The 26,047-nt window shown below is 42.5% G+C and overlaps 1 protein-coding gene across 1 annotated transcript in view; it reads right to left on the bottom strand.

The window, feature by feature from the left end:
- Positions 1-4,626: 4,626 nt before the first annotated feature.
- LOC149461717 (interferon alpha/beta receptor 1-like) overlaps positions 4,627-26,047 on the bottom strand; it is a 60,806-nt gene continuing 39,385 nt past the window's right edge. The window contains exons 7-9 of the mRNA XM_089677968.1: positions 22,236-22,371; positions 17,427-17,581; positions 4,627-11,077 (exon numbers count right to left, since the gene is read on the bottom strand). Of these exons, the coding sequence (XP_089534094.1) occupies positions 10,868-11,077; positions 17,427-17,581; positions 22,236-22,371 (501 nt within the window). The 3' untranslated portion in view covers positions 4,627-10,867. The remainder of the gene's footprint in view (positions 11,078-17,426; positions 17,582-22,235; positions 22,372-26,047) is intronic.

Below are 26,047 nucleotides of genomic sequence, written 5' to 3'. Positions count from 1 at the left end.
TCTTTAGCGAATTGGAATTTACGTGCGTTTTGTAACCCGGAGGTGCCACCACTGATTTCGAAATTCAACCAACCAAGCCTTCAATTTCACCTCGTGTTGCTACAGAAAAGAACTTTCGTGGTCAAGAATTTTCTTTTCTTTCCAGGTCACAGCTCATGCTCATTACTTTTTCATTTATATTTATCGTACGATTCTCCCATCAGTGATTCAAAATTTGTTTGTTTTTCAAAAAATTTCCAACATGCCCGATCCCCCACATTCCATGGTCACACGAAAATCGGCCATTTCTGTGGCCTATTAATGGTGCGAAATTCAAACGAAAAATTCTTAGAAAAGATTTTGGAAAGAAAAATTATTTCAGAATTCGACCCACGTATGGCCTGCTTAAGAATACATACTTTAGTAGAACTTTTTTTTTAACGAGAGTTTAGTGTGACTTTGAAGCGGAACTATACTCCCCTTTGGATCCAGCGATGCGATGTCCAAGTATCAAACGCTGGCTGATTTCATTGGCTAGGATGAGGAAGACGTCATTCATGCACATCTGTAGGAGATCCATTGACTTCGGCATTGATCATTTTCACAGCGATCTGCTCATACACAACTCACAGGGGCGGACAGGCAGGTAGGTAATTTTATTTATTTACAGAGATCCTCCTGCGCTCCACAGAACCTAGTGACCAAAGAGTTAGCTGCTACCACCTATTCTCTATACCGCAAGATATGTGTAAACAAAATTATATAATATGGTGAAGCACTCAACTTAAGAAGTGAGAATTATCTCATACCCAAATCAATGTGCAAACTGAATAATCAATATAAATAAAATAACTAGTGCAATATCCCCATATATGAATTATACGTCCCTGGTGGTATAGTGAAAACAACTAATACTTTTTAAACTGTGCAAAGTGATACATATAAACAGAAATCATTAAATAAAATATAAATACAAAAATCAATTGTGATGCCACACTGTGCAAAATCATAAAAAAGTGTTCAAATGACATCACTCCATGCTGCAATGTGCTCTTCGTGAAAAAATCTTTACGTGACTCCCCTCAATGATAGCCAAAATGCCCCCTCACCTTCCACATTCGACCCTTGCGGGTCACAAAGCTTTATATATATATGTATAATATATCTCTGCCAGGTGTTTTTCTCCTCCACTGCCTCCACCGACCCAATCAAGATCCTCCTCCAGACACTGGGTTGCACTCAAATAACTCCCCTCACAATACGGACTCAGACACAGGGCGCATATGCAAGAAAAAGCAGACCTCCATAGTGCAACACTGTTTTAATGCACTCAGAGATATGTATAGAAAATGTACTCACATCTCCACTAACAGAGAGAAGCAGTTCCCCATGTGCTATGGGTATATTCAGGTGTACAAAGATGGCGTCCGAACCCGGAACCGGAAGTACGTCACCCCTATGACCGGAAATACGTCGACGCGTTCCTGATCCTGAAGAAGCCACGTGATCGTGGCGCAACGCGTCGACGTATTTCCGGTCATAGGGGTGACGTACTTCCGGTTCCGGGTTCGGACGCCATCTTTGTACACCTGAATATACCCATAGCACATGGGGAACTGCTTCTCTCTGTTAGTGGAGATGTGAGTACATTTTCTATACATATCTCTGAGTGCATTAAAACAGTGTTGCACTATGGAGGTCTGCTTTTTCTTGCATATGCGCCCTGTGTCTGAGTCCGTATTGTGAGGGGAGTTATTTGAGTGGAACCCAGTGTCTGGAGGAGGATCTTGATTGGGTCGGTGGAGGCAGTGGAGGAGAAAAACACCTGGCAGAGATATATTATACATATATATATAAAGCTTTGTGACCCGCAAGGGTCGAATGTGGAAGGTGAGGGGGCATTTTGGCTATCATTGAGGGGAGTCACGTCAAGATTTTTTCACGAAGAGCACATTGCAGCATGGAGTGATGTCATTTGAACACTTTTATGATTTTGCACAGTGTGGCATCACCATTGATTTTTGTATTTATATTTAATGATTTCTGTTTATATGTATCACTTTGCACAGTTTAAAAAGTATTAGTTGTTTATCACTATACCACCAGGGACGTATAATTCATATATGGGGATATTGCACTAGTTATTTTATTTATATTGATTATTCAGTTTGCACATTGATTTGGGTATGAGATAATTCTCACTTCTTAAGTTGAGCGCTTCACCATATTATATAATTTTATTTATTTATTTCAGGTACTTATATAGTGCCATCAATTTACGCAGCACTTTACATATATATTGTACATTCACATCAGTCCCTAACCCTCAAGGGGTGTACAATCTAAGGTCCCTAACTCACATTCATACATGCACATACTAGGCCAATTTAGACAGGAGCCAATTCACCTACCAGCATGTCTTTGGAGTGTGGAAGGAAACCGGAGCACCCGGAGGAAACCCACGCAGGCACAGGGAGAACATGCAAACTCCAGGCAGGTGGTGCCGTGGCTGGGATTTGAGCAAACGACCCTAGTACTGCCAGGTGGAAGTGCTAACTTTATGCAGAACAGACAAAGCCTGTCTCTTCTGCATTAAAAGTCCTGCCCGTTCGCTCTTTTTTATTTATTACATAAAGTCCTACTTTAAGTCCTCATGCACACTTGACGTCTTTACAGCGGCTGTTTTTGGCTTTTGACTTTTTTTCTACAGCTAGTAACCCCCCCAGCATGTTATCCTGTGTCCATGCACACATAGGCTGTAAACGTTTTTTTGGCAGGGATGTTTTTTGGCTGGAAAAAAAACTGCAGGACTAAGGCTGGCCATACATTATACAATTATCTGGAGATTTTTGGTTTAGATTTACCAAAAACCATATAATAGGAGGACAAACCTAAACTACACTTTCAGTTGTATCCAATTAGGCAGGCCCTTGCACTACACAGTTGAAGGTAAATCTAAAGGAAATTGGGCAGAAAATTGGAAGATAATTGTATAATGTATGGCCAGCCTAAGTGGGTTTCTAGAGGAGTTTTTAGCTGTAAAAAGGCTCTAATGCTGAAAAATGCGGTAAACCAGTGGTTTTGGTCTTTTTTTGACCCAAAAATTAGTTTTTTTGGGGTAAAAAAAATGCATCAAACCGCTAAAAAACCTCACATTTTTAACGTGACTTTACACAACTAACATTACTGGCGTTATCAAAACGTACAGTGTGCATTAGGACTAGCAATTGAACACATCAGGGAGTGTTGGATGCCTGTGTACCCCCCCCCCCCCCCCACCACCACCTTGGTTCCTTCCTTTGACATTTATTTTAAGTCTGAGGGCTTGATAGGATTAAAGCCCAGCTGTCCCCCACTCCCCCCTTGCCACCCTATTTTTAGTGGTCTTCTCTCATTCACATTACATGGAGTCCTCTTCTTCCCTCCAGAGATGGGTCCTTATCCCTGTACTGAATGGAGCTCAGGCAATGACAAGTGGGCATGGCTGAGTACAGTGGTAGAGCGATGCCATTCAGAGGAAGTGGATTAATGATGCTGCGTAAGGGCCATCGGCAGGGGAGGAGCGAGTGGCCAGTCTTCAGTGGACAGCATTGGAAAGGTGTGAATTGCAGTGAAATCTGGTCAATATACTGTAATTAATTATTTTAATTATTGTTAACACGGTATTAAACCCAAAATCAAAAATGTAATATATTGCAGCTTATCAACCATTAGATATGGTGGCTGCATTTGTTTTCTTTTTTAGGCTTTTTTTCCCCCACTGTTTTCATCTGGCCAGTAACACACCTTTTATGTTAGAGCGCCCGCACTCTGGTCGAAGGAGCAACAGGGGACACCTTTGAACAGCAGCATTTTCAGTCTGCTGGGTGGAGTATTAGATATACTAGCAATCAGGGGCGGACTGACCATTTGAGCACTTGGGCAGTGCCCGAGGGCCTGGGGTCAGTAGGGGGCCCCATGAGATGCCCCTGGTACCTTTCATAGGCTTTTTTGGGTGTGGTTTGAGTGTGGGTGAGGACACAAGGGCCCCATAATCCCCTATTGCCCGGGGGCCCCATGAGTTGTCAGTCCGCCCCTGCTAGCAATATACTAATGCTTTATAAACAGTTACAGCAACATTTTTTTATCCTTTTGGGATCAAAGGTTTTACATACATACAAAGCTGATCATTGTAAGCACCCCTGTCAGTAGTAATTGGTTTGTCTCAACCCTCTAACTGCTACATCTGCTTGTTTTAATTCAAAAACAACAGACTTGGCAGGATTCACCAGGTGAAAATAAAAGAAAGCAAGCCTAAAAAAGAAAACTAAAGCAGCCATTACATCTAAGAACTGGTAAGCTGCAATATAATAAATGTTTGCTTTTGGGTTTAATTTTTTTTACTACAGGTACTTACATAGCACCATCAATTTTTAGTGTTTTACATATATATTGAACATTCACATCAGACCCTAACCCTCAAGGGGCGTACAATCTAAGGTCCCTAACTCACATTCATACATACACATACTAGGGCCAATGTAGACAGGATCCAATTAACCTACCAGCATGTGTTTGGAGTGGGGGGGGGGGGGATACTATATTAAACAATCTAAGAAAACCTGGCCTGTTTTTGGAAAGCAACACATGAGGACAATAAACACAGGCTATGTTGACAATTGATAATATTTTATTGGAATTGAAGTTTATTGGAATACATTGTGAAAATTAAAAAAATGTTAAAAAATATGTAAAAAAAACCCGAAGTAAAAGTCAAATGATCAGAACAATAACATCGGGGGTTACATTTCTGCCTATTTATTCAATATATCTACTTCAAGTGTTTTAAATATTTAAAAACCATGTATGTACATATCTACAAGTTAGTGCAATTTTGCTTACATACAGAAGTGCGTTTGTGACAAGACAGATAAGGAAAGGTTGTCTCAGATTGACTTTTTGGGGTTTCATCTGTTTTGACCCCCATATCATTCAATAATTAGCAGTTGGGTGGGAGTGAAGGGTTGGCCAATCTGAACTCTTAGCCTGGGTTCACACTGATGCGGTGCGGCATGCCGCGTGATTCGCACAGGGACCGACCGCACCGCATTCCTGTGCAAATCACGTGATTTCTGTGCAGTGCGCTTTGAGCCATACATTTTGTATGACTCGAATCGCACCGCATCCGCACCAAAAAAATGCAGGACCCTTTTTTTGGTCCGCACTAGAATTGAATCACATTGGTATTCACACCCATGCAATCCGATTCTGCACATCGCACCGCATTTTGCGAACCGATGTCGGGGTGTTGTTAACATACACACCCGCAGCGGGGTGCAATTGTGATGCAGTGCGGAATTCGCACAAAAACCGCTGCCAATTCTGCACCACATCAGTGTAAACCCAAGCTTATGGTGGCCATACATGCTTCAATTTTATTATCTGATCGATGTGTGATTCAACCAAAACAATTGAATCTGCAAAGAATCAAACAGCCATATCTTCCCTTCCAATCGATCTAGACTCAATCTCCATCAAATCTGATAAACTGAGCCAATTGATCAGGGAGGAATATTACTGATCGTTTTGCACTGACCCGCATTATGGGATTACATGGTGGAAATAGATGCGGCCGATAACTTACAACCGTTTCTTAACGATTCAATGAAATCTACTTCTCTGTGCGTCTCATGTCGATCAGCTGGGTTGTTGACTATATAGATCGATTAGTCTTAACAGAAGAGATTGATCAGAAAAGAAATGTATCCTTTATCAAAGTATGTGTGGTCACCACACACATTACAATCTGATCATACGATCTCTGTACAATGAAAGTATATGTAAACCCTCAGCTTGTAAAACAACCCATTCAGTTTAAAATAGAAATAAAAGATAAAATATGTGTGTATAGATAAAAAAAAAAACATTATAAATACCTTTTTTTCCCGTTTTATAATGTGATCACATACCCTCTAAGCTCCCTATGCAGTTGAGAACAGAAAGCTGGACGAGGAGAAACAGCAGCATACTAAACTTCCCAGTGAATGGCTGTCCCAGGGGAGGGGGTATCAGCACAAGTTTGATCATTGGAGGAGAGCAGGCTGAGTTCCCAGCACAGCTAGAGAACTGACCATGCTGTGCTCTCATGCCTAGTGTGGTCAGTTTTTATTAGGAAAGAAGAGGGACTGGCAGGTATACCAGGGATTTCACACAAAAGAAGCAATACAAAGGGAACAGGATACTTTTCCATACAAGTGCATGGTACAGCAGGCACATATCAGGAATATGAAATGTTGGGCTCACATATTAACTATTGATCAAAATCTACTTCCTTCTAAGTGACACGCCATTTGAATGGGTTGTTGACTATAGATCGATTATTCTTAATCAAAAGAGAATGATTGAAAAATAAACTGATCATTTATTGAAGTGCGTATGGTCCACACACATTACAATCTCTGTAAAATTAGATTTACCAAAGATATGTAATATAAGAACCTACCTAAACAGTCCATTCAATTAGTATAATATTAGGCAGGTGCTTACACTACACAGTTGATGGTACATGGAAAGGAGATTGTACAATTAGATTGTACAGTGTATGGTCAGCCTTACCGAGGCAATCACAGGGTCATGTGATTGGCTGCCATGGGCTCCTGAAGCAGAAGGGCAGTGATGGTATTCACATTTAATGCTTATGAGTCTTATTTTACACAATACATTTTGGAAAAGATGCAATAAAAAGTCCATTTTATACTTGATCTATGGACTTATATCAACCCCCACTGGCAAGCTAATAATCGGGCGACAATTTGACTTGAGATCAAACAACATTTAGCCCTTGGTTCACATCTGTGCGGGTGGTGCCGCTGCGGATCCGCACGAAAATCCGTGCAACTGCACCACTCGCACAGAGGAATGCGGACCGCCGGGTGGGTGCCATTACTTTAATGGGACGCCGCCCACACTCGAAAACGCAACCGTACTGGGAACTGAGGTTCCCCTACGGGCTGCGTTTTCAGAAGAAGTGCAGGGACTTCTTTCCCTGTGTGTCACGGGGCACAGGAGTCCATTCAAATGAATGGGTTCTTGTGCCCGCGCAAAACGCAGCCCGCACAGCCGCATATATGTGAACCGGGGGTTAAGGACTGGCCCTGTCATATGTAGCGAGAAAATCGCTGTGTGCAGAACAGAAAGCCTAAGTGTCATATGAGCGCATTATAACTCCCTAGAGGAGTGTTAAGCACCCCAGTCCTTTCCATTGGGTTTTGTTATCAGGACCAGGACTGGGCTGTATATCACCATGCTTACAAGTCAGCTCAGGTCCCTATTTATTCACAGAGTTTAGGTGACTTATACTGAAATTGATTTGATCACATTTGATTTGAAATTAACAAGTGAAATACAATGATGAAAACATGGCACAGAGAATCAGGGAAAATTGTTGCACCAAAAACATACAGGTACAAATGACAATATTATATCATAGTGAAAATATACTACAGTGCATCTTTAAAGCTGAACTCCAGCAAAAACAGCTAAATAAGAATGGGAGTTGTTTTACCTGCAGAAGCATTTGAATGTCTGTTCATACAGTTCTGAAATGTATGCAGCTCTGCCACACAGAACAGTTTTTCTGTCTGGAAGGGAAGGAGACCTGATTTTCTCTGCTGCGGATCAGCAAAGGTCTTGTCCCTCCCCCAGCCTGTGACTGGACAGTGAAAAGAGAAGCAGCAGACTGATGAGCTCATCTGTTTGCGCTCTCCTCCTATCAGTATGTTTTTTGTTAGCACATACACAGCTGATTGCGTCCTTGCATTGCGTCCTTGCATTGCCGCTCCCCCTCGCAGACTGCATTCAGCATGTCCAGGAGCAGCGGCGTTTTGGCATAAAAAAAATTTGACATGTGTGAACACGTTAGACGCATCTAAAATGCACGTTTAGCGCTTGAGAGTTTATTCATTTCAACAGCCAGAATAACTGATTATTCTGGCCATTGAGAAATACATTACCGCTCAATTGCTTGACGTGCCTAAACGTGTTACACGCTTTTACAAGCATCAAGTGTTTTTTTCTGCCGAAACACCGCTGGCCGGAGGAAAGATGTCTAGGAGAGATGGCCAAATGCCCAGAGTACATGAGGCCTAATTCCTGGAGCTCAGCTGTAAAGAAATTTAAAAAAAATATAGTACATACATTGTATGCGATAATGTATTGATTATAACTAAAAGAATCCAATTCAGAATCCAGAAAAAAAATATGGTACATACAAAGAAATATGGCCCAGCTAGAAGTACCTTTAATAACTGGTTATTCAGTCAGGTAGCTGATGATGTCATGATGTTATAGCAGGAACATGATATCCATACAACAACTCTTATAAAGAGTCATGGGTAGATACAAAATAACACTGCACCAAATGGGGCCCACATAATGTGCCACTTAAAAACAACACCAGCAGATCAGGGAAACTATACAAAAATCCCAAACTGTGTTTTTGCACCACATACAAAATTAGCAACACTGAAAGAGAAAAATGTTAGAAAGATTCGTTATCAATGATCAACACCACAATATAATGAACAATTATTGATTCCTTAACAGGTGCACGCTCCAAGGGTAAAATAACTTGCAGTTGCGTTTATAGTGACAATCCACAGGAATTTGGCTTAAAAAAAAAAAAAAAAAAATTTGGCCCCTTTCACATGGGCGTTCCGTTTTTTTCATTAGTTCAGTCACATTTTTTCCAAACAAAAAAAGGATCAATTTACACCGTATTTCATTATTATTATTATACAGTATTTATATAGCGCCAAAGGGTATGCTCAGCGCTGTACAGTAGCAGGGGGACATAACATGAGACAAGACAGTAACAGTACAATACATGAGGGGTTCGAGGGCCCTGCTCTTTCGAACTTACAATCTAGGTGGGAGGGGAAGGTGGTACAGGAGGAGATGGCTGTGAGGGATGGAGTGGTGGGAGGAGTGGAGGAGGTTAGTTGTTAGGTGAGGTCTGGTGTTAGGTGAGGTTGGGGTAGGCTTCCCTGAAGAGGAAGGTTTTCAGGGTGCGCCTGAAGGTGAGGAGGGTAGGTGAGAGTCTGATGGATTGGGGTAGGGAGTTCCAGAGGATGGGGGAAGTCCTGGAGAAGTCCTTCAATCGGGCGTGGGAGGAGGAGACCAGGGAGCTAGAAAGTAGGAGGTCCTGTGAGGAGCGGAGGGCACGGGTAGGGTAGTATTTGGGTATCAGGTCAGTTATGTAGTTCGGGGCAGCATTGTGAATGGTTTTGTAGATCAGAGTTAGCAGAGGGGGGAGGCAGATGTGAAGCGGTTGGTGAGGTGGATGAGTCTAGCCGCTGAGTTTAGGATCGACTGGAGTGGGGATAGCTTTCGTTTGGGTAGGCCAGTGAGAAGGGAGTTGCAGTAGTCCAGGCGTGAGATGATGAGGGAGTGTACGAGTTGTTTAGTAGTGTCTGGGGTGAGGAATGTACGTATCTTGGAGATGTTGCAGAGGTGGAGCCTGCAAGATCTAGATAGCATTTGGATATGGGGTAGGAAGGAGAGGTGGGAGTCCAGGGTGACACCCAGGACTTTGGCGTGTGGGGTGGGAGAGATGGTGGCGTTGTTGGTAGTGATGGAGAGGATGGGGGGGTGGGGGGGAAGACCAGGAGCTCGGTTTTGGATAGGTTAAGTTTGAGGAAATGGAGCGACATCCAGTCTGATATGTCGTTTAGGAGGTGGGCGATGCGGGCAGAGATTGAGGGGGTGAGGTGGGGGGTGAAGAGGTAAATTTGGGTGTCGTCGGCATGAACATCCAAGCCATCCAAAGCAGTGTGCCCGAGCTGACATGGAGGAGAACTATTAGTAAAAAAAACAGTTCTCCTCCCCGTCGGAGATCATCGGAAATCACCGGGCTCCAGCGAGTAATCACCGACCGGGACCATGTGATTGACAGCTGCGGTCGTGAATGGTGGCGTGCTTCCCCTACCCGGAAATACAAAATCAGGTATATATACGTGATTTTCCTCACCCGTGCCGCCCTGTAGCAGTTAAAGCACAATTAAGCTCTCCCAATCAACATTAACTATTTTTATTCCTTAAGCTGCTAGCATTAGTAAATACACAGGAAGGTATAGTATATTTACTTGTTTTAAACTTTAGTTGCTTCCTGGTTTCCTAGGCCAAAATGATGTCATACATCCCAAGAGTCTTCATGGGTATAAGGGCACATGGATTCCGGGAAGGAAATGTTACATGAATCATCTGTCTCACTTTAATGCCCACAGTCCACACAAATTTGTCCATGGGCGACCGAGGTTTGTGTGCTGCCAGCACACTCCTAGCACATTGACCGAGCTGTAACAGACAGCTCCCGGTCTCTGGTTATAATTGAGACCTAGCGGTATATGCTCCTGATCATGTGACCACTATGACAGCCAATCACAGTGATCATGTCATTGGGAAATCTGTCCCACCCCTGATGTAATGACCCGGTTAAAGGGCCACCAGAAACTGGGAGGAAAGGGGTCAACAAGAAACAACAAAAAACATGACAGGGGTTTGGACCATTGCCTACTCTGTCCAAAGCTAAAACAAAAAGTGTTGCCTACAGATACACCTTAACTATGACGATTAACGTGTAAGAGTTATATGTACAGAAAATAAATACACTTTATGAGCTAAACCAGTAAAGTCCTTCTAATTCAGCCCACGAAATGTATGTTGACACAAAAGGTCTTCAGATGTCACCTGCTGGGGTAGAACATGAAGACTGGATAATACAGGTAGAGGTGTTGTATATATCAGTATAAAAAACAATAATAATGATCGTATAATGTCAGAAGAGATGTTGCATTTATTCAGCAACAGAATAAAACCGGAGTCCTCAGCTGAGGCACACACTAGGGAGAATTCACCGACTGGCAGCAGCAGAGTCGCCTGTGACCTCATCTTCGTAAGAATAGTTTCCGGAATCGCGACCTTTAGCACCTGAATTGTTTTTATCTCTTGTGGCCTCAGCATCCAACGGACTGTTCTGAATAATATAGCACTTGTCAGTTGTCTCTTCTTCATTGAGCAAAAAGAAGTTTTTAATGTAGTTCTGAGGCAAATCTGGCAGACCCTATAAAAGGGAAAAGAACAGAACATCAAACTATTGTCTTAGAGGGATAGCGGGCCAGTTCACACCTTTGCATGCATTCTAGCATGTGTTTTTATGAGGTGCGGTGTGTTAAGGCTCAATGCATAAAGGTAGCCTGTTCATTTTGAATGGGCTGTCAACAAATCTGCACTACATTGGACAACACTCCACAATATACAGAGTATGGACATCTACTGTATGTATAAACTCTTCCACGCAGATGGATATAATTGTGAGAAAATTATATACTCAAAACTGTGAACCAATAACTTATTCTTCTACCAGAAACTAGCAGGTATAAATAAATATAAGCCCCTAAGTGATAACAAAATGATTACAGCACTGATTAAATAAAATTAAATATTCAAGGGGGATAAATTCAGAACAGACGAAACATGTAGGGACGGAGCCTGACACTGGGAGCTCTGAAATCTATCCACTGAATGGGGAGAGGACAGCAGTGGAGGTGAAGACTTAAAGTGGAACTATAGGCAATTGTTTTTTCATTTTGGATAGAGTAAGCGAGGGTTATAACCCCAGTCAAATTTTTTTTTTTTTTGTCATCTGTGTCCCATTGCAGAGATTTCCCTTCAGTTCCTGTCCCATAGCCAAAAAGGAAACGAGAGGAAATCCCTGAAAATTGAGGGAATTCCTTGGGGACCCCCAGGTCAACAGAACTAGTGTCGCCATTGAAAGATTTCCTCTCGATTACTTTTTTGGGGACAACCCAAAATTTAGGATATTCTTTCACTTTCACTAATAATGGTAAACAGGACAAATGGGGACACAGACAGCAATAAAACCTGACAGGCGATCTAATCCCTCCCCACTCTTATCCAAAACTTAAAAAAAGTTTTGCCTTTTGGTATACTTTAAAGTGGACTGCGCCTGTTAGGAAGATCTTTGGCGTTAATACAAGCTGTGTTTGCCTAATCTTGTAGTGGGACAGGAACGCACGTCTGGTAAGTGTGTTTTCCCATATTAGTAGTAGTGGTCACTTTGGAACACCGGTAAGAATATTGGTGATGGAAATTGTTTTACTCATTACACCGTTGGATTGCTTTATCGGAACTTATTTAGTTTACAACTAGTTTGAAACAAAACATGAAAATGTTTTTTAATGAAAAGACTTTATTGTATCATGATATTTATTGAATGATTTATTGTGCATGCATTTTCAAACTGAAGAATATTTTATATTATTGAATCAGCCCTGTAATTATTATATAGTTCACCTACTCTGTCGTGGTGTGCGATCTATACAGGGACAGACTGCGTCCAGAACTGTGCATCCCCCCGTATGGATGTAAATTCTCAGATGTGTGGGAAAAGCTATGCAGCCACTGTGTCTGTCGACTTGTCATTGATTTTTAACAGGCTGCTGACCACAACTCTACAGAACTCCTATGCCTGCCAGGTGCATAAACACAGCCCGTCTGCATGCTATACAGGCTCCTGCACCAGTGAGAATGACCCCTGAAAATAACCTGTAACAATGCTGGGGCTGCCAAGATATAAGGGAGGACTGTGAACCTTTGGACCCATGGGAACTGCAACCAAGTGGCCCTTTCATGGTAGAAGCAAATTTCTGTGGGCTAAAGAACGTGTACCATGCAAAGTGTGCTACAGTGAGTGGTAGGCATAGGGAAAGGTAAGTAATACTAAAGGATACGGCTTGTTGTGGTACACCAGTACACACCTTCCAGCTCAAATTTCCTTTGCATCTCTCAGCATTTAATCACATGACATCTCAAAGCTCCAAAAAAAAATAGTTGATGCTTGGATCACAGGTGTGGACAGGCAGCAAGTTGCTATAGAATGCTCGCCATGTGTCACTGACTGAAGGTCCCATTCTTGTTGATGTCTAAATGGGGAGGTATCTGCAATGAGGGCCACCAGACCAATGCCCTCTGCCCTCCAGTCCTCCCCTACTCCTAAACCCGACACCCAGAATAATTTATTTCAAAAGACCTCCTGCGCTTACATGGAATCCTACCCTTAGAAAAAAGCTGCTGACACTAAACTTATACCCAAAATAAGTGAATGATCAATTAAAATAAACAGTGCAGCGCTAATAAATAATATATATATATATATATATATATATATATATATAAATACCCAGTGAAGAGGTGATACAATAAACACACTCAATATACACCCCCTAAGAGTATATATCCAAAATAATCAATGAATATATAATAGTGTCATGATGAAGTCTGATGAAGTCACGTGCTGAGCGTGACGCAACGCGTCGGTACGTGGGGAGGAGCTTCCGTTAACGCGGTGATGTCATTTCCGGCGTGGGGGCCATATTGGATCACCCTGTTGTATTACCCATGCAGTACACCCATAGCATGTGGTAGGAAGCTGGATTAAATCGTTATTAATGTGAGTGGAACTCTATTTTTTATTTGTCTATCGCTTAATAAAACTGGTTGCACTATGGAGGGTCTCTGTTTGTGTTTCATTATGACCCTGGGAGGAGCTGGCTGCTAGTCTGGTGGATGCTGGAGGTGGAAGGCGAAACCCAGAGAGGAATCCATTCTGATAGGATCGTTTGATCCTTAAAGCGTGCTGGCCCTGTGGGGTCTAAGTAAGGAGGTGAGGGGGCATTTTGGTCGTTAAAGGATTGGCACGTGTGAATCACGCACACTGCACATTACTTTTGCATGAAGAGTGGAGTGGGAAGACCACCACAAAGCATTGCATTATTATTATCAATTGTTTGGACTTTTCTTGCAACTGAATATTGGTTCACCTATTTTGAGCACTGTACATTTTTTGCCACTATATTGTTTTATGAGTATATTTGTCACTTATTGCACTAGATATTCCCTACGAGGGAATACACGCATGACACTATTATATATTCATTGATTATTTTGGATATATACTCTTAGGGGGTGTATATTGAGTGTGTTTATTGTATCACCTATTCACTGGTTATTTATATATATATATATATATATATATATATATATATATATATTATTTATTAGCGCTGCACTGTTTATTTTAATTGATCACCCAGAATAATTTGTTGTCTGCATCACTCAGTCTTATGGCAGTCTGTCTTTGGAAAGCACACTTCCCCACTAGTACCATTAATATAAAATGTCCTCTTTGAATTCTGCCACAAATGTATGGGAGCCCCATAAAGTTTACAGAATTTTTACAGAGTGGGAGCATGCATGTACCAAGCCATATCAGTTCACACCCACTGGTTAGCCACCCTGTAGTAGGATCAGAATGCCGAGTGCCCAATTTTATCCACAATGTAAATGAACCCTAAAGGTGTGAGCTCTTGAGTGGTCATCCTTATCCTTACCTGACCACCTGGTGACTCACTGACTGAACAAGTATGCAGCTTGTAATGGAAGAGCCAACCTTCATACATTTTTCCAGATAAGTGAGTCATTAAGAGTTGAAGCAGGGATGAGGATGACAGATTTGGAGCTGGTATCTTTAACAAAAACAACAACTATCCTGGTAGGATCCCTTTAAATAGAAGGTGCTGAAATTGTTAATTTTCCACAACTGTTTTCTTGACAAAGGCATAAAAAAGTTGAAGGAATATTCACATTGTAACAGATTGCTTGTAACGGGTTATACCCAAGAGAAAGAGTAGGAGATACAAGACTGCCTTCAGGTAAGCGTGCTTTCATTTCATCCACTGTTATACTGTATATATCCATGGTTTGGAACTCAGTTTACAGTATAGTTGAGAACCCTAGTTATCAGAGGTGCCTTGACCTGGCAGTGTGGCTTTACAATTATTTGCAAATATGTGCAAGGACAATGCCTGTTTTAGGCTGAGGTAGAGATTGTGATGTCATCTGCCTGTCTGTTCAACTCAGCCAATCAAAGCAAGCCTTGTATTCATTCATAAAATACAAGGTTTCCTCTGAATGGCTGAGAAGCCCTGAACCTGACTCTATTTTGTTCCGGGAGCAGGAAGGGAGGTTCATGTTCTGCTGCCAGAACACAGCGCTGGATACTGTATGCATCTGATACCACAAACAGGTCATACATCACACACAACATGTGCTAGTAAAAGAAATTACCAGCCTGGCCCAAATTAGCTATTTAAGGTTCACTAAAACCTGGAGTTAGCTCGGTTCACACTATGCGGGGTGGTTGCAGATGGGGGGAATCTCACTTGTTCCCGCAGCCACTTGCAGCTAAAACATTCTGCTTTTTACAGGTGAGCAGGGCTACTATACATTCCTTATGGCACCCCCAGGCATCTAAAAACACTGTGTGTTTTCGGGAACTGCAGGGAAATCGCATTGTGCAAAAGCGGTTTAAAAATGGTGCAGGAACCTTTTTCCTCCATGAAACGTAGGCACAGAAGCCCAGAATGCACAGAATGGCCTGCCAAGCCTGAGCAAACGCGGCGTGCAGAACCGCAATAGTGAACCTTATGTTTTCAGGCTCCTTGCCTCTGAATGAAACTCTGTATGGCCTCTCCAAACAGAGAAGACAGAAGGAGGAGTGGTGAATCACTCCTCTAACTCAAGCTATGTGAGGAAATTTTTGATTGAGCTATTGACCACTGTAAACATAAGGCTATAAAAGGAAAAAATGTTTCATATTTACCTAAAAATAAAAAGTCTGAGGTCTCGGGGAACCCCTGAAAAAAACTTTCAGATCTACAGCTCACGGAACATTAGATCTGATCAGCGAGCTGTAGATATAACAACAATTAACAAACAAATGCAGAGAAGCTGTTGTAACATGCCTTTTCTCCTTGATCCTCACTAGCCCTCCTCTCCTCCATCCCAGGTGATATTACAATTAACAGCCTGAGACAGACAGACAGACAGAAAGAACAGGAGGACCTGTGGGGAAAAGTTCAGTAAAGAACAGTTCCCTGCACAGCTCTGCAAATCCATAACACAGGGTTTCTCACATGGAGTTCCACTGCAGATCCATATTGTGGCAGACGTATATTCACCCAATTTTGTTTTTAATACGCACTGACAGTTCGCATTGATACCCGATGCCTCCTCTGTAGTTGTGGTCCTTGTGAACTCAGAGGGTGACATCGAGTGCAGTGTAGAGAATGGGAACATGTGGCTTGATCAGGAGAAGACATCTTGTGTATGGCATCAGTGAATGCAGACTGTGGATGGGGGAAGCAGAGAGTAGGAAAACATGGAATAATGTAGCAGGGGGTGACATCCAGTGTATGGCAGTGCTGAATGAAGACTGCAGGGGCGCATAGCTGGGTGAGACTGAGCCTGGGTTCACACTTATGCGGCGCAGCATATCGCATGTGATTCGTACAGGTACCACACTGCATTCCTGTGCAAATCACATGCAAATTCTGTGCGGTGTGATTTGAGCCATACATTTTTTACCGCATCTGCACCAAAAAGGTGCAGGACCCTTTTTTGGTCTGCACTAGAATCAGATCAGACAGACTCTGCACATCACACCGTGTTTTGCGGACCTATTTTGGGGTGTTGTTTATTTAACATACACACCCGCAGCGGTTCAAATGAACAGGGTGTGATTGTGATGCAGTGTGGAATTCGCACAGAAACTGCTGAGAACTCTGCACCGCATCAGTGTGAACCTGGACACAATGTAGTAGTAGGTGACATCATAATAGCTTTATGTACAGTTATGGCAAAACATAGAACTAATATGATCTCACGTCCTGCTACATTCAGTCTCTTCCAACTATGCGCTCCCCCTCTCTGCAGTCTGCATCACTGCCGCCAAACATTGGATGTCACCTCCTGTTTTAGCCATGTGCTCCTTCTCTGTGATCAACCTCCAGTCTGTATTGACTGCTGCCCTACACACACACAGTGCTCTGTCCCTCTGCCCCCCTCTGTACCCCCGTCCCGGCAATCTGCCTGCACCGCTACACAGAGTCAAGAGATCTCAGCTAGTGTTCCAGTCACAGGCGCACGCTTTGTGTTCCCTCCCACCGTCTTGTGATCAGCGCTGCCTTAGAAAGTGACAGCTCCCAGTCTGTGCAGTACTCCCTGCACCTCCCTCTGAGTTCACAGGAGCTGGAACTAAACAGGACGCATTGGGTATCAATGAGCGCTGACAGTACTGACTGTCAACAGGTATTAACACTACTACTGCAAACAACATTGGGTGGTATACATCCATGCTGATTTGCGGCGGAACCCCTGGGGACCTCTCGGAACCCCGGTTGAGAAACACTGATAAATATACACACACATATAGATTTCTTCTTTTTTTTTTAAGTTATGGCTATAATATAGGAAGGAAAAAAAAAAATCTAGAAATTACTACCCATTCCCTATAAATCAGTATACAGTTACTTCATCTATTTTCCCTTTACCTTCTCGATGCTTGATGGCAGCTTGCTTTTAGGGAAGAATACATGCTTCAAGTACCGCTTCAAAGGGCAGAGACAGATGTAGAGAATGACTGCGATCACAATTATTGCCCCAAAAACCGACCCTATGATCCACTCTGTCATGTAAGACCGAGGATCTAAAAATAAAAGAAGACACACTATAGTCAGCTGAGTAGAATTATCAGTGAAGTATCATCTAAAGAGCAATTGTAGTGCTGAAAAACATATTCTTTAACCACTTCAATACCGGGCACTTTCACCCCCTTTCTGCCCACGCCAATTTTCAGCTTTCAGCGCTGTCGCATTTTAAATGACAATAGCGCGGTCATGCAAAACTGTACCCATATGAAATTGTTATAATTTTTTTTAGATAGATAGAGCTTTCTTTCGGCGGTATTTAATCACCATTGGGTTTTAAATTTTTTGCTAAACAAATGAAAAAAGACCAAAAATTTTTTAAAAGAAAATCTTTTTCTAAGTTTCTGTTATAAAACTTTGCAAATAAGTATTTTTCTTCTTCACTGATGTGCGCTGATGAGGCTGCACTGATGGGCACTGATAAGCGCTGTCAGGATTGCCGGTTATTCACAATCCTTTTTTCAGTGACATTGCTGAGGAAAGGCATAGCTGATATCCAGCATTCTGTTTACATGTGATTTATTATTTATTCATTTATTTCAGGTACTTATATAGCGCTGTCAATTTACGCAGCGCATTATATATATATATTGAACATTCACATCAGTTCCTAACCCTCAAGGGGTGTACAATCTAAGGTCTCTAACCTACATTCATACATACACATACTAGGGACAATTTAGACAGGATCCAATTCACCTACCAGCATGTCTTTGGAGAGTGGGAGGAAACCAGAGTACCCGGAGGAAACCCACGCAGGCACAGGGAGAACATGCAAACTCCAGGCAGGTGGTGCCGTGGTTGGGATTTGAACCAACGACCCTAGTACTGCCAGGCAGAAGTGCTAACCATTTAGCCACTGTGCTGCCCATGCCCACAGTTGATCACATGGTAAAGGACCGCAGTAATTGGCCCTTTAGAGATGTCTGTGATCAGCTGTGTACAAAGGAGTCTTTCAGCTATAGCTCGGTAATGAGGAGGTTAAAGAAGTGAGTTTGTTTTATTTACTGGATGGGTGGGTGATGTAAACCACTTTTTTTGCATTTTTTGCTAGAAATTTCTTTAAACCTTCAAATAATTATTTATTTTTCTGAAAGCAGAGTCCCTGTAGAATAAATGGTGGCAGTTGCAAATTTTGTCACACAATGTTTGCACAAGGGTTTATCAAATGCATATTTTCAGGAAAAATGCATTAAATTTTAGTGCACACAAAACACAACATAAACCTAATTTCTTGCTAAAGTATAAAATATGGCGTGGTGTTAAGTAGATAGATACAAAACATTTCAAGTCATAAAGCTACTTTTAATTTTTTTACTATACGATTTATTTTTCTCTCTTTTTTTTCCATTGTAGCTTTTTTTCTATCATAAGGGGCCAACAAGCCCCCTCTATAATAGTGTGAGCAGGTGACAGGTACTCTTTATGGAGATATCACAGGTCTATTAGATCCCCAATATCTCCCCTTCCCTCTAAAGCAATTAATCAGAGACTGTCCTTGATTAGCTGCTTTCCTGGCTACATCAGCTAGGGAATGATGAACCTGGAAGTGATGCAATACATGTGCTTCCAGTGTATTTACTCACAGGAATGATTGGGGGGGGGTGTCAGGTTCCCTCTAACCTTAAGTGAAGAGCCGCACACTTCACTTTTACTTGAAAGCTGATTGCTAGTTGAAAAAAATCAGAACCAAGCTCACAGCTGCAGCAGCAGCCATGAACATGTTTTAACCCCTTGAATACCAGGACATTTATAAACATACCTTGGAAGACAGGGGTTAAGCCATGCCCCCTGCACTGAGTAAACACCACTAATTTGCAAGCTAAACTAAACTAATTAGCTTTGTTAAGCTCTTTCCCATATGATTAAGTCTATGGAGTAGGGCAGTGTATGGAAGCCATTGTTTCTCTGGAGGAAGGTAGTATTTGAAAACCATGGCTTCTATGGAGTAGGGCAGTGTATGAAAACCATGGCTTCTATGGAGTAGGGCAGTGTATGGAAACCATGGCTTCTATGAAATAGGTTAGTGTATGAAAACCATGACTTCTATGGAGTAGGGCAATGTATGGAAAGCATGGCTTCTATAGAGTAGGGCAATGTATGGAAAGCATGGCTTCTATAGAGTAGGGCAGTGTATGGAAAGCATGGCTTCTATAGAGTAGGGCAGTATATGAAAACCATGGCTTCTATGGAGTAGGGCAGTGTATGGAAACCATGGCTTGTATGGAGTAGGGAAACTATAGAAACCATGGCTTCTATGGAGTAGGGCAATGTATGGAAACCATGGCTTCTATGGAATAGGTTAGTGTATGAAAACCATGACTTCTATGGAGTAGGGCAATGTATGAAAACCATGGTTTCTATGGACTAGGGCAGTGTATGAAAACCATGGTTCCTATGGACTAGGGCAGTGTATGGAAACCATGGCTTGTATGGAGTAGGGCATTGTATGGAAACCATGGCTTCTATGGAGTAGGGCATTGTATGGAAACCATGGCTTGTATGAAGTAGGGCAGTGTATGGAAACCATGGCTTCTATGGAGTAGGACAGTATATGAAAACCATGGCTTCTATGGAGTAGAGCAGTGTATGAAAACAATGTCTTCTATGGAGTAGGATATTGTATGGGAACCATGTCTTCTATGGAGTAGGATATTGTATGGAAACCAGTTCTTCTATGGAGTAGGGCAGTGCATGGAAACCAGGGCTCCTATGGAGTAGGGCTTTGGATCCAACAGGAAAGTATATCCATATAGGTCAGGGGTGCTCAACCCTTGGCACGAGGGCCACATGTAGCCCACAGAGCCCTCTGATGTGGCCCTCAACCTCATGCTCTGGGATGGTGGGTCGAAAAGCACAGATCACGATCAATGGGTACCATCCTAGAACATCAGATTTTATGGAGCTGGCAGCAGAGTAAGCAGGAGCAGCATAAACTGATGCTTCCTCTGTGGCACTGGCTCCTGTCCCAGGCGGAGTGATACCAAGTGCGCTCTGCCTAGGACCTTTCTAGCAGCCTGGGTTAGTAGGTTGCTTTCACAATGATCTGCAGATGCAGTGCAGTGCACCTACAACTTTCCTACAGGTTAGCTGCACTGAGCCATAGACTTCTATTATATCCTATGGGATTGGTGCACTTTCAGAAGACCACCCCTGATGTAGGTCATAGTGAGAATGGACTAAAACAATCAAAAAGCCCCCCATCCAAATCAAGATGTAGCATTTTTAAACACTTGGCAACCGTGCTATACTCGAATGATGGCTACAGCGCAGTTGTCCAGTTCTGGAAGGGCGTCATAGGCCGTCCTCCCAGAAGGCGCCCTCTTGTGTGCACCCAGCGATCTCCATGATGTGTCCTACGGACACAGCTGATCATGTTATCTGGTAAAAGGCCAATCAGAGCAGAATCTTACCACATGATCAGCTGTGTCCAATGACAAGCCAGATCATAGCAGATCACCGGGTAAATACAGTTGATGGTTACTGGCTACACTGATTATCATATTTGTTTAATGGTTTTAGACACAACTGAAAATGTTATACCCTATGAAAATCAACTATTTTTTTTAGATGTTTTTATACATACATAAATATAATCATCATAGTATAAATGCACACTGTATATCAATCAATGATAACAAGCAAAAAATTGTTTTTTTTAAATTATAAACATGTCATACCTGTTCTGTGTAGTGGTTTTGCACAGGACAGCCCGGATCCTCCTCTTCTCAGGTCCCCCGCCGGCACTCCTGGCCCCTCCCTCCTGCATAGTGCCCCTGTAGCGAGCAGCTTGCTATGGGGGCACCCAAGCATACTTGCTCCCGAGCCACTGCCCTGCATGTCCATTCACATGCAGAGCCGCGGCTTGGCCCCACCTCCTCTCTCTCCTCATTGGCTCACTGGTGTTAACAGCAGCGGGAGCCAATTAGGAGGGAAGAGTCCCCAGAGAGCAGAGGCTCTCGTGCACGTCGTTGGATCGCGATGGGGCTCAGGTAAGTGTTAGAGGGGCCTGCTCACAGGTTTTTTAACTTCATGCATAGAATGCATGAAGGTAAACAACCTTGAGCCGTTAAAACCACTTTAAGATGTTTTCAGTATGGCAATGAGAAACTATAAAAAATTACATACAAAATTCCTTACAGTACATTTCCCATTGTTCTGAAATTGCATGTACTTACTGTATGTCTGACCATACTCTAACACTCCTTATATAAGTAATCCTTAAGGCCTTATGCACATGGGCAGTTTTTGACTTTCAATGTAAATACCGGGCGTATTGTTTGCACACGGGAGGGACAGCTGCAGTGTACAACAACCCATAGTAATAAATGGCTGTATGCTAGCTGTACATGGGTATAATGTGTATTTGAATAGACGTGTGTATAAATCCTGGAACATGGCTTCTGTGCATTCTGGGATTTACACCCATGCGGGCCATTAATATCAGAAACCTCAACCCGCCTATGTGCATGAGGCCTAACATGCAAACAATACAGGTTTTGGCCATTTTACTGCATCTACAGTAGAACATGGAATGACAACTCTTTTTTTAGAGGTGTTACTTACATGTACCATGCACTAAAGCTGTAATATAGAGGCATTTAGTTACACACTCAAACAAGCACACACTTATGAACTGATGTGGATATGTACCAGTAGTAATGCAGTAACTCTCGCTATAAAGCCCAACTCTGCCATCACATTGTGTATTTGCTTTTGCACAATAGGTTGTAGAGGCTTCCACAGCTTTTATCGTAAAGTGAGGTACTTTATCTTTCATAGTGATAACCTGCAAAAGAAAAAAGAAAAAGTGTCACATCACATCTAAACATTCCAATCTAATCACTCAACATTAAATCAGAACTACACTACATGCCAAAAAATGCTATTTAGTTCATTTCTAATATTCAAAACAAACTCCCCCATCCATCCATGTCTCCATGCTTTATTTTGCTGAGAAATCACTTTGAAAAAATAAAAGGTGTTCTGCCCCACCACCTCAACACAGCCAGGCGTCTAATTCCAGTATACTGGAAGAAACCTCAGGTTCCTAGAGTAAGGCTGGTTAATATAATGGAGGCTCAGGAACGGATGGCCAAATGCAAAGACAAATGCGAACAAATCTATTCCATTTGGGCAGTTTGGATTCATTACAGCTTGGGGAAACTGGGGCCCTAACTCCCCCTGCCTTCTCCCCCCTCCACCACTGGGTGCCACTCTGCCAGAGCTTGTTAGGTGACCAGCTATGGGTACTCCCATCCACTTGCTATTTGTTACCTGCACCCAAGACTAGTTCTCATAAGGCTGGATCCGAATCTGCTTCTTTCGATCTGTTTTTTTTTTCATGCCTTACATGATTATTTGACTATGCTTATTCACTCATTTGGCTATCCAGGCGCCTGATATACCTATACCCTATTGGGTTTATGCAGGCCATAGATGGGTCGAAAATCGGCTGATTTTTCTTTAAAAAAACGAAAAATTGGTCGTTCAAGCGGCCGACGTTACCAGGAAAGGTAAAAAAAAACAAAAACGGCCGATTTTCATCCCGTCTACAGCCGGCAAAAAGTGTCCCTGCAGAGAGCTCTGCTATTTCTTTGACAGTTCTTTGACATTTATAGCGGTTGCAACAATGTATCTATTTGTATCCATTTAGGATACAGATGTTTTTATTCAGAAACAAAGATACATTGTTGCAACCACTATAAATGTCAAGGAACTGTCGAAGAAATAGCAGAGCTCTCTGCAGGGACACTTTTTGCCGGACTGGAATTCTTCTTCTTCATCCTCTTCTTCGTCCTCTTCCTCCTCTTCCTCTTCTTCCTCTTCCTCTTCTTCTTCTTCTTCTTCCTCTTCCTCTTCCTCTTCTTCCTCTTCCTCTTCCTCTTCTTCCTCTTCCTCTTCTTCCTCTTCTTCGTCAGTATTGCTTGAGAGAGTGAAGTCACTATGGAATTCATTTCCTGTATTCTGCAATAAAAAAAAAAAAAAAACCTTGGGGATCCTGCCGTTCACTCTCCCTCCCTCCTTGACTGTGTCTCCACTGCAGCCTGAGACTGGGTAGACCAGCCATTCTCAGAACTACTGAGCATGCTCCAGTTTCTTTTCCCTTCTAGGATGTTCATGTCCTCCTTTTTCTTATCTGTGCAGCCCATATGACTATAGAGTCACACATGTGGGCACATACACTCCCACCTTACTCCACTATGCCTAATAAACAGCTAAACACAATGAGGTGGGATATTAAGTGTTGATTGATGGAGCAGTCACCTCTCTAATTCTACTCACATACAAACAATAGACACAAGCTGAAGGGGGTGTGAAACAGGCTGTGATAGGCAGAACCTTCCCCTAGATAGCTAACATCATAAAGATTTGAGTTCAAATACATATTAAAATGTGTATTTGATATTTTGTATTTTTCATTTGTATTTTGAAGGCTGTTTTTTCTTGAACATGTGACCAACAGCAAAGAACTAGAAACTCCTCCCACTGATGTTTCCCTGTAGATGGGCTGGGAAAGAACTGGGTCACATGACAGTTGTATATCTGTCAGGGCAGGAGCCGAGGAACGGACAGGCAGGCCTAACAATGTAACGCACTGGCTGACGACAACCACCACCCACAGACTGAAGTCCCTCAGGGCGCGGAGTCTAAGTCCCAGGCTGCCCTTCACCAGGGCCCCTGATGGTGGGGATGGACTTGACGCAGCCAGGAACCAGGTCGCGGCCCCCGAGACACCTCAGCTGCGGTAATGGCCGCCGCCAATGGCGTGTAGCTGGTGGAAGAAACAAAAGAGTAGTCAGACAGGCCGGGGTCAACAACAACAGGACAAAACAGTACAGGACAGCAGACGAGAATCACAGGTCACGAGCCGGGTTCAGCAACAGAGGGTCAGATCAAAAGGAGAATACAAAGAATAGTCAAGTCACAAGCCGAATCAGAATACCAGGAGAGTCACGAGAGTCAGAACAGAGTAATAGTAACACAAAGACACAAGACACAAGTGCAAAGAGCATGTGCGGGCCACAGGCTTATATGTCATCAGCCAAGCCCCTCTGGGGGGTGGACCTCAGAGACCTGAAGGCATAAAAAGGATTCCCATCATGCACAGCAGAATCCAAGATGGACGCCAGCACATGGAGTAACATAACCTCAGGGAAAAGGTAGGACCTTGACAATATCATGAAAAGAGGTACTTTGATTTTTTTTTTTTAAATTAAAATAAATACAGTGCCGACATCCATATACATAAAGAGAAGAGATGATGTAAATGAAAATGTGTGCGTCTGCTAAGAATATTCAAGCATGTACATAAAAGAGGTGCAAAACAAACTCTCCTTGACTTCTGTAGCTGCGAGCATTCTGGTGTAATTCAGTGTCAAAGTTGACAATAGAAGGCACCAAAGGCAGCTTTAAGGTCCATTCACACCAACAGCAGTGCTGAACACACAGCTGCAAGTGTGCGCTGGGAGGACATAGTGATAAAGTGTTGATCCAAGCTCATTGCACGGTTTACTTTTTATTTTTAGAACTTTATTGAAGTGTCACAAGTGACATTTAATTCATTTCTATTCATACAGTGGTGTTGGAATGTGGTGTTTCCACCACACTGAAAATAAGTACTGCACACAGTGGTGTGAACTGGCACCAAAGGAAACATGGCAAATTGCAAAAAAAAAAATTTTTTTTGTATTGAGACTGAGCTGGACAACACTGCCCAGTGCATCCCAATGCAAATGTTGTAAATGAGCCCTTAGTGGGGTTTTCTCAGTCCTGCTCCATCTGTGAGGCTGCCAAATCACTGCTGGGAGTAGGGTGAGCTACTAAGACATTAACTAGAACTGAGCTGCAGGACTTCTCTGAGAACATTGATGAATTGTTCCATACTGTTGCAGCTAGAGAGGTCAGCACGGGTACGTAAAAGGCATATACTGCTGCTTGTAAAAAATATTTAAAGCTGAACTTCAGGCGGATATAGAAATAAAAAAATTATTGTAACTCTGTATTCATTAATACATCATTAAAGTGTTATGGAATCCTCATGGGAAAAATATAGTAACAAGCCTCATAACAATCTTAGTCTGTTGGCCACTTTTCTCATTCAGCCTGTCATTTAAATAATTAGCCATCAGAAGTTCAGTAAACCTCAATTCCTCCTTTCCGGTGGCTCCATCGCCATGCAGGGTCTACTTGGAGCCACTCTGGAGAGAATGCTCCCAACCAGGGATATGCTGAAACAGTACAAAAGCCCTAAATCCCAATCCACTCCTCTGCTCCTTCTGAATGACAGGAGCTCCACTCTCTGAAATCTCTATAAACAAGGCATGGCTTTGTGAGGCAATAAGATGCAGGAAGCCACACAATGGGGTTGATTTCCTAAAAGCAAATAGACTGTGCACTTTGCAAGTACATTTTCTTTGAAGCTTACTAAATGATTTCCATCATCCAATCATGTGTAAGCAAAA

The sequence above is a fragment of the Staurois parvus genome, unplaced genomic scaffold (genome assembly GCF_062004578.1).
Source record: "Staurois parvus isolate SC_StPar_1 unplaced genomic scaffold, SC_StPar_1.0 ptg000195l, whole genome shotgun sequence".
NCBI lineage: Eukaryota > Metazoa > Chordata > Amphibia > Anura > Ranidae > Staurois > Staurois parvus.
The sequence above is the reverse complement of the archived record's forward strand: the minus strand, read 5'-3'. Positions and strand labels throughout refer to the sequence as shown.